General features: G+C 33.7%; 1 protein-coding gene across 1 annotated transcript; it reads right to left on the reverse strand.

Moving 5' to 3' along the window:
- Window positions 1-76: 76 nt before the first annotated feature.
- Window positions 77-12,608, reverse strand: LOC145726729 (uncharacterized). The gene is made up of 7 exons (XM_081975951.1): window positions 12,400-12,608; window positions 11,592-11,792; window positions 9,133-9,443; window positions 8,967-8,973; window positions 4,311-4,454; window positions 4,048-4,254; window positions 77-394 (listed from the first exon to the last, which is right to left on the reverse strand). Exons 1-7 carry the CDS (start codon window positions 12,538-12,540, stop codon window positions 77-79), a joined length of 1,329 nt encoding a protein of 442 aa, XP_081832077.1. The 5' UTR covers window positions 12,541-12,608.
- Window positions 12,609-16,964: the final 4,356 nt, after the last annotated feature.

Below are 16,964 nucleotides of genomic sequence, written 5' to 3' on the forward strand. Positions count from 1 at the left end.
ACGTACCTATACTTAATGAACCACTTGATTTATAAGAAGTTACAAGCTGATTTTACTTCACTACATTAGAACTATTCTAAATTAAGGGAGTTTCGTGTTTAGCCAACTCCGCGACTTGTTCCAACGCTTCTTTGTTGCACTCCTCAAAGTACGGCAATTGCTTCGCCCTCTCAAACCAATCAGCTAGTCGAGGAAATCTCTCGGGATCGATGGGAAAAACCACCACTTCCACTGTGGAAATTAGGGCCAGCACGGTCAAATCTGCTATAGTCAAATCGTCACCAGCGATCCATGGTTTGTCTTTTAGGAAAATTTCCATTACTCCCATCGATTCTAGCAGATTGTCTTTAGCTTCTTCGGATACTTCGTCTTCGACTCCCATCATGATTGGTTGCTGGTTAAAAAAATGTTTATTAATAATAAATACCCACAATATCAACAGAGCTGAAGTAGTTTTCTACTACCTGAGACACACTGTATACAGGGTGTCCGTTTTTCATGCCCCACCACTGAAGATATATCAGTTATTTGAAGAAATGTCCTGCTGATCTTCAGTCCTTTGCCCTCAAGAGAGCTTGGTGACATCATGGGGTCTATTCTTGAAGGCAGGGAACGGAATTCTCAAGAGACGTGTTGATAGAATGTGACAGAAGAAGCTGACAATGGCGGGTTCCTGTCACATTCTACAGGCGTTTTTCGTAATAATTCCCTTCCCGTGTTTCAAGAATACGCACCCAGGTATCTTGATTATCTCTTTCCAAGCTCGTATTTTGATACCGCTTTTCTCCCTGACTGTACCAAATGTTGTAATGTTTTTCCACATTATTGGATAGAAAATTTAATGAGGATACCAAAAATGTGCTCAAAACAGTAATTTTCTCACTCTAAGTGGGTTTTACAGTCGATTTTGTCCCTGACTGTCCTTTCAAACTGTGTTTCTGACAGATCATGTTTTGATACCGCTTTTATCCCTGACTGTACCAAATTTTGTATTGTTTTTTCATGTTATTGGATAGGAAATTTAATGAGGATTCCAAAAATGTGCTGAAAACAGTCATTTTCTCATTCTAAGTGGGTTTTACAGTCAATTTTGTCCCTGACTGTCTTTTCAAACTGTGTTTCTGACAGATCGTATTTTGATACCGCTTTTCTCCCTGACTGTACCAAATTTTGTATTGTTTTTTCATGTTATTGGATAGGAAATTGAATGAGGATTCCAAAAATGTGCTGAAAACAGTCATTTTCTCATTCTAAGTGGGTTTAACAGTCAATTTTGTCCCTGACTGTCTTTTCAAACTGTGTTTCTGACAGATCGTATTTTGATACCGCTTTTCTCCCTGACTGTACCAAATTTTGTATTGTTTTTTCATGTTATTGGATAGGAAATTTAATGAGGATTTCAAAAATGTGCTGAAAACAGTCATTTTCTCATTCTAAGTGGGTTTTACAGTCAATTTTGTCCCTGACTGTCTTTTCAAACTGTGTTTCTGACAGATCGTATTTTGATACCGCTTTTCTCCCTGACTGTACCAAATTTTGTAATGTTTTTTCACATTATTGGATGGAAAATTTAATGAGGATTCCAAAAATGTGCTCAAAACAGTCATTTTCTCACTCTAAGTGGGTTTTACAGTCGATTTTGTCCCTGACTGTCCTTTCAAACTGTGTTTCTGACAGATCATGTTTTGATACCGCTTTTCTCCCTGACTGTACCAAATTTTGTATTGTTTTTTCATGTTATTGGATAGAAAATTTAATGAGGATTCCAAAAATGTGCTGAAAACAGTCATTTTCTCATTCTAAGTGGGTTTTACAGTCAATTTTGTCCCTGACTGTCTTTTCAAACTGTGTTTCTGACAGATCGTATTTTGATACCGCTTTTCTCCCTGACTGTACCAAATTTTGTAATGTTTTTTCACATTATTGGATGGAAAATTTAATGAGGATTCCAAAAATGTGCTCAAAATAGCCATTTTCTTACTCTAACTAGGTTTTACAGTCGATTTTGTCCTTGACTGTCCTTTCAAACTGTGTTTTTGACATCAAATTTTGACACCGCTTTTCTCCCTGACTGTACCAAATTTTGAATTGTTTTTTCATGTTATTGGATAGAAAATTTAATGAGGATTCCAAAAATGTGCTCAAAACAGTCATTTTCTCACTCTAAGTGGGTTTTACAGTCGATTTTGTCCCTGACTGTCCTTTCAAACTGTGTTTCTGACAGATCATATTTTGATACCGCTTTTCTCCCTGACTGTACCAAATTTTGTATTGTTTTTTCATGTTATTGGATAGAAAATTTAATGAGGATTCCAAAAATGTGCTCAAAATAGCCATTTTCTTACTCTAACTAGGTTTTACAGTCGATTTTGTCCTTGACTGTCCTTTCAAACTGTGTTTTTGACATCAAATTTTGACACCGCTTTTCTCCCTGACTGTACCAAATTTTGAATTGTTTTTTCATGTTATTGGATAGAAAATTTAATGAGGATTCCAAAAATGTGCTCAAAACAGTCATTTTCTCACTCTAAGTGGGTTTTACAGTCGATTTTGTCCCTGACTGTCCTTTCAAACTGTGTTTCTGACAGATCATGTTTTGATACCGCTTTTCTCCCTGACTGTACCAAATTTTGTATTGTTTTTTTCAAATTATTGGATAAAAAATTCAATGAGGATTCCAAAAATGTGCTGAAAACAGTCATTTTCTCACTCCAAGTGGGTTTTACAGTCGATTTTGTCCTTGACTGTCCTTTCAAACTGTGTTTTTGACATCAAATTTTGACACCGCTTTTCTCCCTGACTGTACCAAATTTTGTATTGTTTTTTCACATTATTGGATAGAAAATTTAATGAGGATTCCAAAAATGTTCAGAAAACAGTCATTTTCTCACTCCAAGTGGGTTTTACATGCAATTTTGTCCCTGACTGTCTTTTCAAACTGAGTTTCTGGCAGTTTAAATTTGACCACTTTTTTCCTTGACTTTACCTGATTGTATAGTGCTTTTTTATGTCATTAGATCATAACAACTCAACGATTCTCTGTAAAATCATTTGACGGATATTTACCCACGTGACATCGTTGCCATTTTCAAACGGCTGAGCATGTGATACACCCTCGCAACTGTAAAAATTTCAAGTAGAATCTTTTAAAATTGACAAATAATATATAAAAATTGACTGAAGTAGTGGCTAAACGCTCTCTCTAATAGTCTAAACGTAAAGGTGTCAAATTTAGAAACAAAATTATGAACGTTAGAAATTAGACTTGTCAAAAACTGCCATTTTGAAGCTCAAACTGTCAAAATGTGATGTAGAAGCTGTGAAAATTGACAATTAAAATATGAAAATTGACTGATGCGGTGAGAAGTGTCTATAATAGACAAAATGCAAAGCTGTCAAACTTAGAAACAATCTGTTACTACTTAGATTTGTCAGAACTGTCATTTTGAACATGAAAATGTCAAAATTTATCGTAAAAGCTGTCAAAATTGCCAGGCATATAAAAATTTGGCTAAAAACTGTTTAATAGTCTAAACGCGAATATGTCAAATTTAGAAAGAAAATTTTCAACGATGGTATAGTAACAGTTATTGTCAGAATCATAATTTCACAGCTCAAACTGTCAAAATTTTACGTAAAATCTATCAAAATTGACAGATAAAAGTATAAAAATCGAGTGATGCAGTAGCTATAAAACTGTTTAATAGACAAATCCAAATGTTGTCAAATTTAGAAACGATGGTACTTGTTGCTACTAAAACTTGTCATTTCGAACCTGAAACTGTCAAAATTTGATGTAGAAGCGGTCAAAATTGCTAGATAAAATATGAAAATCGACTGATGCAGTGGCTAAAACTGTCTAGTGTAACCCAAAGTTGTCAAATTCATAAACAAGTCAACTGAAATGCAACAAAACACAATTCAGTCAGTATTTTTTTCAAATAATGGGGGGGGCTTGAAAAACGGACACCCTGTAATTTAGTTCTTCAATATCGTATTTCGGTGAATACAATTGGAAGGGCACTCAAATGTATGGTGAGTACTTACAAACGCAGCCTTGCATCTGTCAAACAACAAGTTGTCAAACTGCAACCGTTGATTGATGATGGCGCATTTCTTGACGTCATTTTTCGGATAAAGGGAATCATCAGAGCCGTACTGTCCTACCAGATAAATGGCGATTGCGTGGCTGTCCCAGATGGTAAAGTCCTCATCTGGATCGACCAAAATGGGGACCGTATGCTGAGGATTTAGCTGTGGCAAATAGAAAACTCTGATCAACACTAACAAAACCTACAAATTCTAACAACCTCCAACATTTCCTCGCTTCTCAAATGTTCTTTGTCGACCGCCTCCAGATCCAAATCCAAACCGATGGCTTTGGCCACCATAAGTACGGCCCTGCAAGGGGGGCTGATTGCCATGTAGTACAATTTTGGTGCCATATTTTCCTGCTACCGACCTTAACAAACGAAGGAACCACTCTTTCTGTTATTATGGTCTGGGCATATTGATCTCTTGGCTGGAAATAATTTTATTATTGCGATTGCCCAGGTCAATTTTCTATTGTGTGTGTGTGTATTCGATTCCCTAAGAGACCGTGGCTAAATGAGTGTTTTGATTGAATCCAACAAATTAGATTTTAATGTCTAAAGTTATTATTTTCTATACATAGCATTATTTACAGAGATGTAATGAACTAATTATGTAGCCAGGTTTTCTACCGTTTTCATGTTTTTTTTTGTATGTAATCTATACAGTGTTAATAATATTACCATTATGTACCAAAATTTGGAGTGTTTCTCAGGTTATTGGATAGGAAATTTAATGAGGATTTTAAAAATGAGGTTAAAACAGTAATTTTCTTACTCCAAGTGGGTTTTACAGGCAATTTTGTTCCTGACTGACCTTTCAAACTGTGTTTCTGCCAGTTCAAACTTTGACACCATTTTTCACCCTGACTGTACCAGATTTTGTAGTGTTTTTCAGGATTTTGGATAGAAAATTTCATGAAAGTTCTAAGAATATGCTTAAAACCGTTATTTTTTTACTCCAAGTGGGTTTTACCAGCGATTTTATCCTTAACTGTCTTTTCAAACTGTGTTTCTGGCAGTTCAAAATTTGACACAGCTTTTCTCCCGGACTATACTAAATTTTGTAATGTTTCTTACGATATTGGATAGGAAATTTAATGAGGATTCTAAAAATGTGATTAAAACAGTAATTTTCTCACTCCAAGTGGGTTTTACAGGTGATTTTGTTCCTGAATGTATTTCTGACAGTTCAAACTTTGACACCGCTTTTCTCCCTGACTGTACCAACTTTTTTAGTGTTTCTCAGGATATTGGATAGAAAATTTAATGAGGATCCTAAAAATATGCTTAAAACCGTTATTTTTTTTACTCCAAGTGGGTTTTTCCAGCGATTTTATCCTGCACTGCCCTTTCAAACTGTGTTTCTGGTAGTTCTAACTTTGACACCGCTTTTCCCCCTGATTGTACCAAACTTTGTAATGTTTCTCAAGATATTGGATAGGAAATTTAATGAGGATTCTAAAAATGTGCTTAAAACAGTAATTTTCTTACTCCAAGTGGGTTTTACAGGCGATTTTATCCTTGACTGTCCTTTCAAATTGTGTTTCTGCCAGTTCAAACTTTGACGCCATTTTTCTCCCTGACTGTACCAAATTTTGTAATGTTTCTCAGTTATTGGATAGAAAATTTAATGAGGATTCTAAAAATGTGGTTAAAAGAGTTATTTTCTTACTGCAAGTATGTTTTACAGGCGAATTTGTCTATGACTGTCTTTTCAAACTGTGTTTCTGACAGTTCAAATTTTGACACCGCTTTTCTCCCTGACTGTACCAAGTTTTGAATCTTTTTTTTAGGTTGTTGGATAGAAAATTTAATAAGGATTCTAAAAATGTGGTTAAAGAGTAATTTTCTTACTCTAAGTGGGTTTTACAAGCAATTTTGTTCCTGACTGACCCTTCAAACTGTGTTTCTGGCAGTGCAAATTTTGACACCGCTTTTCTTCCTGTCTGTACCAAATTTTAAACCTTTTTTAAGGTTATTGGATAGGAAATTTAATGATAATTCTAAAAATGTGCTTAAAACAGTCATTTTCTCACTCTAGGTGGGTTTTACAGGCGATTTTGTTCCTCACTGTCCTTTTAAACTGTATTTCTGGCATTTCAATTTTTGACACCGCTTTTCTCCTGGACTATACCAAATTTTGTAATGTTTCTTAAGATATTAGATAGGAAATTTAATAAGGATTCTAAAAATGTGTTTAAAACAGTCATTTTCTTATTCCAAGTGGGTTTTACAGGTGATTTTGTTCCTGACTGCCCTTTCAAACTATGTTTCTGATAGTTCAAACTTTGACACCGCTTTTTTCCCTGATTGTACCAAATTTTGTAATGTTTCTCAAGATATTGGATAGGAAATTTAATGAGAATTCTAAAAATGTGTTTAAAACAGTCATTTTCTCACTCCAAGTGAGTTTTACAGGCGATTTTGTTCCTCACTGTCCTTTTAAACTGTATTTCTGGCATTTCAATTTTTGATACCGCTTTTCTCCCGGACTATATCAAATTTTGTAATGTTTCTTAAGATATTGGATAGGAAATTTAATAAGGATTCTAAAAATGTGTTTAAAACAGTCATTTTCTTACTCCAAGTGGGTTTTACAGGCGATTTTATCCTTGACTGTCCTTTCAAATTGTGTTTCTGCCAGTTCAAACTTTGACGCCATTTTTCTCCCTGACTGTACCAAATTTTGTAATGTTTCTCAGTTATTGGATAGAAAATTTAATGAGGATTCTAAAAATGTGGTTAAAAGAGTTATTTTCTTACTGCAAGTATGTTTTACAGGCGAATTTGTCTATGACTGTCTTTTCAAACTGTGTTTCTGACAGTTCAAATTTTGACACCGCTTTTCTCCCTGACTGTACCAAGTTTTGAATCTTTTTTTTAGGTTGTTGGATAGAAAATTTAATAAGGATTCTAAAAATGTGGTTAAAAGAGTAATTTTCTTACTCTAAGTGGGTTTTACAAGCAATTTTGTTCCTGACTGACCTTTCAAACTGTGTTTCTGGCAGTGCAAATTTTGACACCGCTTTTCTTCCTGTCTGTACCAAATTTTAAACCTTTTTTTAGGTTATTGGATAGGAAATTTAATGATAATTCTAAAAATGTGCTTAAAACAGTCATTTTCTCACTCTAGGTGGGTTTTACAGGCGAATTTGTCTATGACTGTCTTTTCAAACTGTGTTTCTGACAGTTCAAATTTTGACACCGCTTTTTTCCCTGATTGTACCAAATTTTGTAATGTTTCTCAAGATATTGGATAGGAAATTTAATGAGAATTCTAAAAATGTGTTTAAAACAGTCATTTTCTCACTCCAAGTGAGTTTTACAGGCGATTTTGTTCCTCACTGTCCTTTTAAACTGTATTTCTGGCATTTCAATTTTTGACACCGCTTTTCTCCTGGACTATACCAAATTTTGTAATGTTTCTTAAGATATTAGATAGGAAATTTAATAAGGATTCTAAAAATGTGTTTAAAACAGTCATTTTCTTATTCCAAGTGGGTTTTACAGGTGATTTTGTTCCTGACTGCCCTTTCAAACTATGTTTCTGATAGTTCAAACTTTGACACCGCTTTTTTCCCTGATTGTACCAAATTTTGTAATGTTTCTCAAGATATTGGATAGGAAATTTAATGAGAATTCTAAAAATGTGTTTAAAACAGTCATTTTCTCACTCCAAGTGAGTTTTACAGGCGATTTTGTTCCTCACTGTCCTTTTAAACTGTATTTCTGGCATTTCAATTTTTGATACCGCTTTTCTCCCGGACTATATCAAATTTTGTAATGTTTCTTAAGATATTGGATAGGAAATTTAATAAGGATTCTAAAAATGTGTTTAAAACAGTCATTTTCTTACTCCAAGTGGGTTTTACAGGCGATTTTGTTCCAGACTGTTTCGAACTGTATTTCTGGCAGTTCAAACTTTGACACCGCTTTTCTCCCTGACTGTACTAAATTTTATAGTGTTTCTCAGGATTTTGGATAGAAAATATAATAAGGAGTCGAAAAATGTGCTTAAAACAGTCATTTTCTTACTACAAGTGAGTTTGACAAGCAATTTTGTCTCTGATTGTCAAACTGTGCTCAAAAGTTGCAAAAAACAGAGTTAATCCCCATTTGCGCCGTCGTACCTTAAGTCTAGCTTTAGTGAACTTTGGTTCAGACTGTGACAATACAGATGAAAAAAGTCACAGTCTGGACTACACTTAACTTAAGCTAGGCTTAAAGTACGACGGTGCAAAAGGAGTGTTAGAAATGTGTTCTTGCAGTTTCGATACAAAACGTGTATTTTTTGACAGTGATGGTCATGTGACTGTCTAGGTAAATTTTCCTTCAAAAACCGCGTGATATCTCAAAACTCTCAAAATTTTTCTATTAGTTGCAAAAATTACAGTTTACAGAATTTTTTTTACAGTTTTCGAGATTTATGATCAATGTTAGTAAATTACTGGTAAATTACAAATTGTTTAAATATATATATATATATTTTTTTTGATGCATTAACAAGATTGTTTTGCACAGGTCAGACACTAGATAAAAAAATATTTTAAAATACAAAATACAAAAAATGACGAAAATGAGTGAAATCACAGCCGGCAGATAGCATATAAAATCTTATCACTTATATTTTATGGAATCTTCCTGCATCCAAATATTCCTCAAAACTGTAGACATAGTTTTTAATACTTCATCATCATCATTCTTCCCACATTCTTCCAGTTAATAGCGCCATTTTTCTCCTTTCAAAAACATATTATTTGTCATAATTTAAACATAATAAAGAAAAGTGACAAAAAGCTGAAAATGATACTTTTTTTGTTAAAAAGTTATGAGATTGTATCTCATTTGGTTCAAAAATCAGTTTGTCAGAACAGTTTTACTTTAATGAAATTATAATGACAGCCATGACAGGAAAATCATATTTTTCAAGCGAATTTCAATTATTAGACCTATAAATAAATGATTGAAACCAGCAAATTAGATTTTAATGTTTCCATTTATTTCCTATATAGTATTTTATTACATAAAAGTAATAAACTAATGGGAGCTGATTCGTTTCCAGGCTTGTTTGTATAACTCTATTCCTTCTTTATTAATACTAAAATAAGGTAGAGCATTGGCAGCGTTTAACCATTGGCGCACGTTGGAGTACTTGGTGTCATCCACAGTTACGATGGCTTCCAAACTGTTTACTGTGATCACTAAAGCGATGTCGGCTACAGTAAAGCAATTTCCAGCGATCCATTTGGTTCTGCCCAAAAATGTGTCGATTAAGTCATAGGCGTCCGCAATTTTTAGTGACTGCCACTGGGTTAAATATTCAGTTTGGCCGAAATACAGATGAGATGTCTGGAATTACAACTTATTGTTTACTTTTCATACATACAGGATGCACCAGTAATTGATCAGCAACCAGTTTGACCGATTTTAAGTAAAGTTTCACAAATTGAGATTTTATAAATTTAGCGCCTATTCTTTCTTCAGTTCTACAGGGTGTATATATAGCCCCCAAAAGCTCTTCATTACATGGTTGGGAAATTTTTTTTGTGTTGAGTGTCATAAAATTATTAAAAAACTACTTTTCTCTCTAGGTTTTTTGATCCATGTTAGTTATTTACACATATTTTTGTTATTGTTTTTTTTTTATATTTATTGAAAATCAGAAATTCAAATTGTCTATAGATATCCATAAAAATATATAATGAACCGTGTTATTTTTCACTTTTTCATTGGTCATTTACTAGTAATTCAAAAACCGTACTTCAAAAATACAGATTTTTTATTTTTTCATATATAATTGTATTTTAAGTTTTGACATTAATGACAGATATCACGTGGTTTTAAAGGATAATTTAGCTAGACAGTCACGTGACCATTATCTAAAATCATAAACTTCAAAAACACTCTTTTTATCGAATACTGCAAGAAAACGTTTCTAAATCCTGATTTTTGCAACTTTAGAGCATGGTTTGACAGTTTTGACGTTAGTGACAGTTGCCACGTGATTGTAGAACACTATTTAGCTAGACGGTCACGTGACAATTGTCAAAATATCTGTCATACATCTCAGAAACACGTTTTATATCAAATACTGCAAGAAAACGTTTTGAAATCCTGATTTTTGCAACTTTAGAGCATGGTTTGACAGTTTTGACGTTAGTGACAGTTGCCACGTGATTTCAGAAAAGTATTTAGCTAAACTATGAAGTGAAAATTGTCAAAATAACTGTCATAAATCTCAGAAACACGTTTTGTGTCAAATACTGCAAGAAAACGTTTCTAAATACTGATTTTTGCAACTTTAGAGCATGGTTTGACAGTTTTGACGTTAGTGACAGTTATTACGTGATTGTAGAACACTATTTAGCTAGACGGTCACGTGACAATTGTCAAAATAACTGTCATACATCTCAGAAACACATTTTATATCAAATACTGCAAGAAAACGTTTTTAAATCCTGATTTTTGCAACTTTAGAGCATGGTTTGACAGTTTTGACATTAGTGGCAGTTGTCGCGTGATTTTAAAAGACTATTTAGCTAGACTATAAAGTGACAATTGTCAAAATAACTGTCATAAATCTCAGAAACACGTTTTATATCAAATACTGCAAGAAAATGTTTCTAAATCCTGATTTTTGCAACTTTAGAGCATATTTTGTCAGTTTTGACGTTAGTGACAGTTGCCACGTGATTTCAGAAAAGTATTTAGCTAAACTATGAAGTGAAAATTGTCAAAATAACTGTCATAAATCTCAGAAACACGTTTTGAGTCAAATACTGCAAGAAAACGTTTCTAAATACTGATTTTTGCAACTTTAGAGCCTGGTTTGACAGTTTTGACGTTAGTGACAGTTGTTACGTGATTGTAGAACACTATTTAGCTAGAAGGTCACGTGACAATTGTCAAAATAACTGTCATACATCTCAGAAACACATTTTATATCAAATACTGCAAGAAAACGTTTTTAAATCCTGATTTCTGCAACTTTATAGCATGGTTTGACTATTTTGACGTTAGTGGCAGTTATCACGTGATTTCAGAAGACTCTTTAGCTATATTATGAAGTGAAAATTGTCAAAATAACTGTCATAAATCTCAGAAACTCGTTTTATATCAAATACTACAAGAAAACGTTTCTAAATCCTGATTTTTGCAACTTTAGAGCATGGTTTGACATTTTTGACGTTAGTGACAGTTCTCACGTGATTGTAGAGCACTATTTAGCTAGACGGTCACGTGACATTTGGCAAAATAACTGTCACATGTTTCATATATCAAATACTGCAAGAAAACGTTTCTAACAACTTCTTCATCTCCTCCTATCTAGTTTGTAAAGTTTGTAGATCATCTGCTAATATCACGGTGTCATCCGCATATTCAGTTAATGTTTTTCATGTAAATTTAAAGATTGAAATACCAACATACTTTATAGTAAAGTGAACATTTTAGTTAGAGATGATCATTTACTGGTACAGTGACCCTAATGCGACTTACAAAAACGATTTTTAGAATACTGAAAGCGTTTCCGCTATCAAAGTGTAACCTGGCATCCACCAAAGCCTTTTGCCCCAAATCTTTAGGGTAAAGTTGGTCATCCTTTCCATATTTGGACACTAAGTACGTTATAATGGCGTGACTGTCTACCACTATGACACCTTCATCGTCTAGAGTGGGGATGGTATGCTGGGGATTGATCTAAAAGAAAAAAACATTTTTTTTTAACCAAAAATTCAAATGCCATTTAAGTAAAATTTACTTCCCAAAGCAGTCAGAAATTTGTGCGATATGATTTAATCCTTTATAAAGCGTAAAGTAGGCATTTTGTGCAGTTTTTAACTAACTATGTTACTAATGATAATTCAACTATTCTACTGAAGATCAATTTCAAATTTCTGTATTTTGTTCTTTTGACAGAATTGGGAAAAAGTTTAAAAAGGCAAAAATTGTAGCCAATTTTATTCTCTACCAATACCTTGGAGAGACATTTTGTCCTTAAGGGCCTCAGAAGGGAGATATTTGCTTAGGAAGGTTTAGTGAGTGCAAAATGTCTACTTACTGAATTTCAACTCTCCGTAGCTCGGCCATTTGACAAAATTTAGGAAAATGTTAAGGAACAAAAATTGTAGGAAATTAAATTTTCCATCAAAACCTAAGAGGGGCATTTTGCCCTCAAGGACGCCAGAAGAGGGTAATTTTCCAAAAATTGTGACTCCCTGAAAAGCAATTTTAATATTTTCTTTCGCTTGTTGGGTTTCAGTAAAAGCAATTAACTAATTATTTTTGCTCATAATTTAAAGTTTACCTTGAGAAATTCAGGACTGTAATGCTCCTTTTTGGCCAAGTCGACTGTTTTCAGTTGCACAGGAACACCCAAAGCTTCAGCGGTCACCAAAACCACCCTACAAGGAGGGCTTTGTACAGTACCATACAGAATTTTTGGCATCTTTTACTATGTTTGCGTTTTGACTGTATCTACTATTTTTCTTCAGTTAAAATAATATTGTTGCTATCTTTGTCTGAAAAGTGCAAACACGCATATCGCTGTCCTTGTTATTTTAACTTTTAGATAGTGTATAAGTTGTTCAGCCAGTTTATCTAAAGTGTAAAAGTGATAATAAGTTGGGTAATATTTGATTAACGTTGATTTGCCAATTCAAATAATTATTTTTAGCATCGAGCACTGCATTACTTATTAGTTTTGTGTTTTTTTGTTGCATATTTAAGATGATGAACATTTCAGTATGTACGTGAAATTGTTTGATTTTTCTTTGAATGTTTACCATTGCCTTTGACATTTTCAAGAAAATTACCAAAAACTGACATTAGATGTGCTTAAAACTTCATTTCTTACTACAAGTGGATTTTACAGTAGATTTTGTCTCTGACTGTTCTTTCAAATTGTCTTTCTGGCAGTTCAAACTTTGACACCACTTTTCTCTCTGAGTGTACTAAATTTTGTACTGATTTTTTTTGGATTATTGAATAGGAAATTTAATGAGAATTCCAAAAATGTGCTTAAAACAGTAATTTTCTTACTCCAAGTGGGTTTAACAGCAGATTTTGTCCCTGACTGTTTTTTCAAACTGTCTTTCTGGCAGTTCAAATTTTGATACAGCTTTTCTACCTGACTGTACCAAATTTTATAATATTTTTCAGGTTATTGAATAAGAAATTTAACGAGAATTCCAAAAATGTGCTTAAAACAGTATTTTTTTACTCCAAGTGGACTTTACAGTAGATTTTGTCTCTGATTGTTCTTTCAAACTGTCTTTCTGGCAGTTCCAACTTTGACACCACTTTTCTCTCTGACTGTACTAAATTTTCTATGGTTTTTTCAGGTTATTGAATAGGAAATTTAACGAGAATTCCAAAAATGTGCTTAAAACAGTAATTTTATGACTCCAAGTGGGTTTTACAGTCGATTTTGTCCCTGACTATTCTTTCAAACTGTCTTTCTGGCAGTTCAAACTTTAACACCGCTTTTTTCACTGACTGTACTAAATTTTGTAATATTTTTCAGGTTATTGAATAGGAAATTTAACGAGAATTCCAAAAATGTGCTTAAAACAGCAATTTTCTTACTCCAAGTGGGTTTTACAGTAGATTTTGTCCCTGACTGTTCTTTCAAACTGTCTTTGTGGCAGTTCAAACTTTGACACAGCTTTTCTCCCTGACTGTACTAAATTTTGTAGTGTTTTTCAGGTTGTTGAATAGGAAATTTAACGAGAATTCCAAAAATGTGCTTAAAACAGTAATTTTCTTACTCCAAGTGGGTTTTACAATAGATTTTGTCCCTGACTGTTTTTTCAAACTGTCTTTCTGGCAGTTCAAAGTTTGACACCGCTTTTCTCCTTGACTGTACTAAATTTTGTAGTGTTTTTCAGGTTGTTGAATAGGAAATTTAACGAGAATTCCAAAAATGTGCTTAAAACAGTAGTTTTCTTACTCCAAGTGGGTTTTACTGTCGATTTTGTCCCTGGCTGTTCTTTTAAACTGTCTTTCTGGCAGTTCAAACTTTGACACCGCTTTTCTCCCTGACTGTACTAAATTTTGTACGGTTTTTTCGGGTTATTGAATAGGAAATTTAACGAGAATTCCAAAAATGTGCTTAAAACAGTAATTTTGTTACTCCAAGTGGGTTTTACAGTCGATTTTACCCTGGCTGTTCTTTTAAACTGTTTTTCTGGCAGTTCAAACTTTGACACCGCTTTTCTCCCTGACTGTACTAAATTTTGTAATATTTTTCAGGTTATTGAATAGGAAACTTAACGAGAATTCCAAAAATGTGCTTAAAACAGTAATTTTCTTACTCCAAGTGGGTTTTACAGTCGATTTTGTCCTGGCTGTTCTTTTAAACTGTCTTTCTGGCAGTTCAAACTTTGACACCGCTTTTCTCCCTGACTGTACTAAATTTTGTACGGTTTTTTTCGGGTTATTGAATAGGAAATTTAACGAGAATTCCAAAAATGTGCTTAAAACAGAAATTTTGTTACTCCAAGTGGGTTTTACAGTCGATTTTACCCTGGCTGTTCTTTTAACTGTTTTTCTGGCAGTTCAAACTTTGACACCGCTTTTCTCCCTGACTGTACTAAATGTTGTACGGTTTTTTCGGGTTATTGAATAGGAAATTTAACGAGAATTCCAAAAACGTGCTTAAAACAGTAATTTTCTTACTCCAAGTGGGTTTTACAGTCGATTTTGTCCCTGGCTGTTCTTCTAAACTATCTTTCTGGCAGTTCAAACTTTGACACCGCTTTTCTCCCTGACTGTACTAAATTTTGTACGGTTTTTCAGGTTATTGAATAGGAAATTCACCGAGAATTCTAAAATATGCTTAAAACAGTAACTTTATGACTCCAAGTGGGTTTTACAGCCGATTTTGTCCCTGACTGTCTTTTCAAACTGTCTTTCTGGCAGTTCAAACTTTGACACCGCGTTTCTCCATGACTGTACTAAATTTTGTAATATTTTTCAGGATATTGAATAGGAAACTTAACGAGAATTCCAAAAATGTGCTTAAAACAGTAATTTTCTTACTCCAAGTGGGTTTTACAGTCGATTTTGTCCCTGGCTGTTCTTTTAAACTGCCTTTCTGGCAGTTCAAACTTTGACACCGCTTTTCTCCCTGACTGTACTAAATTTTGTACGGTTTTTTTCGGGTTATTGAATAGGAAATTTAACAAGAATTGAAAAAATGTGCTTAAAACAGTAAAATTTTCTTACTCCAAGTGAGTTTTCCAGCCGATTTTGTCCCTGGCTGTTGTTTTAAACTGTCTTTCTGGTAGTTCAAACTTTGACACATCTTTTCTCCATGACTGTACTAAATTTTGTAATATTTTTCAGGTTATTGAATAGGAAACTTAACGAGAATTCTAAAAATGAGCTTAAAATAGTAATTTTCTTACTCCAAGTGGGTTTTACAATAGATTTTGTTCATGACTGTTCTTTCAAACTGTCTTTCTGGCAGTTCAAACTTTGACACCACTTTTCTCTATGACTGTACTAAATTTTGTAATATTTTTCAGGTTCTTGAATAGGAAATTTAATGAGGATTCCAAAAATGTGCTTAAAACAGTAATTTTCTGACTCCAAGTGGGTTTTACAGTCGATTTTGTCCATGACTGTTCGTTCAAACTGTCTTTCTGGTAGTTCAAAATTTGACACAGCTTTTCTCCGTGACTGTACTAAATTTTGTAATATTTTTCAGGTTATTTTAACGAGAATTCCAAAAATGTGCTTAAAACAGTAATTTTATGACTCCAAGTGGGTTTTACAGCCGATTTTGTCCCTGACTGTTTTTTCAAACTGTCTTTCTGGCAGTTCAAACTTTGATACCGCTTTTTTCCCTGACTGTACTAAATTTGGTAGTGTTTTTCAGGTTATTGAATAGGAAATTTAACGAGAATTCCAAAAATGTGCTTAAAACAGTAATTTTCTTACTCCAAGTGGGTTTTACAGTCGATTTTGTCCATGACTGTTCTTTCAAACTGTCTTTCTGGCAGTTCAAAGTTTGACACCGCTTTTCTCCCTGACTGTACTAAATTTTGTAGTGTTTTTCAGGTTATTGAATAGGAAATTTAACGAGAATTCCAAAAATGTGCTTAAAACAGTAATTTTCTTACTCCAAGTGGGTTTTACAGTCGATTTTGTCCATGACTGTTCTTTCAAACTGTCTTTCTGGCAGTTCAAACCTTGACACCGCTTTTCTCCCTCACTGTACTAAATTTTATAGTGTTTTTTCAGGTTATTGAATAGGAAATTTAACGAGAATTCCAAAAATGTGCTTAAAACAGTAACTTTATGACTCCAAGTGGGTTTTACAGCCGATTTTGTCCCTGACTGTTCTTTCAAACTGTCTTTCTGGCAGTTCAAACTTTGACACCATTTTTATCTTTGACTGTACTAAATTTTGTATGGTTTTTTCACGTTATTGAATAGGAAATTCGATTAGGATTCCAAAAATGTGCTCCAAGAGGTTCACGTGACTGCCTAGCTAAGTTATCCTCTAAAACCACGTGATATCTGTTCTCGACACAAAACTGTCAAAATTCGACTAGAATTTACAAGAATAGCAATTTAACACAGTTTTCGAAAAAAGACGTGCTTTTCAGATGTATGACAGTTATTTTGACAATTAACTCACTAACGTCAAACCTGTCAAACTGTGCTTAAAAGTTGCAAAAATCGGGGTTTAGACAAGTTTTCTTGCGGTAGTTAATGTAAAACGTGTTTCTGAGATTTATTACACTTATTTTGACTGTCTTGCTATAAATTGTCATTTAAAACCACGTAATATTTGTCAGTAATACCAAAACTTTTCTACCGTTTTTTTCACCGATTATTCTACCCTCCATTAACTTGACAACA

The sequence above is a fragment of the Ips typographus genome, linkage group LG3 (genome assembly GCF_016097725.1).
Source record: "Ips typographus isolate SLU linkage group LG3, UJ_Ityp_2.0, whole genome shotgun sequence".
NCBI lineage: Eukaryota > Metazoa > Arthropoda > Insecta > Coleoptera > Curculionidae > Ips > Ips typographus.

What these genes read in the sequence shown, in the direction of transcription:
- LOC145726729 (XM_081975951.1), bottom strand. Translation starts at nt 12,540, where the DNA reads ATGCCAAAAATTCTGTATGGTACTGTACAAAGCCCTCCTTGTAGGGTG. An exon ending in ACAGTCCTGAATTTCTCAAG is followed by an intron (nt 11,793 to 12,399) that starts GTAAACTTTAAA and finishes TTTTTCTTTTAG; the next exon opens with ATCAATCCCCAGCATACCAT. An exon ending in ACAGATGCAAGGCTGCGTTT is followed by an intron (nt 395 to 4,047) that starts GTAAGTACTCAC and finishes TTTTTTAACCAG; the next exon opens with CAACCAATCATGATGGGAGT.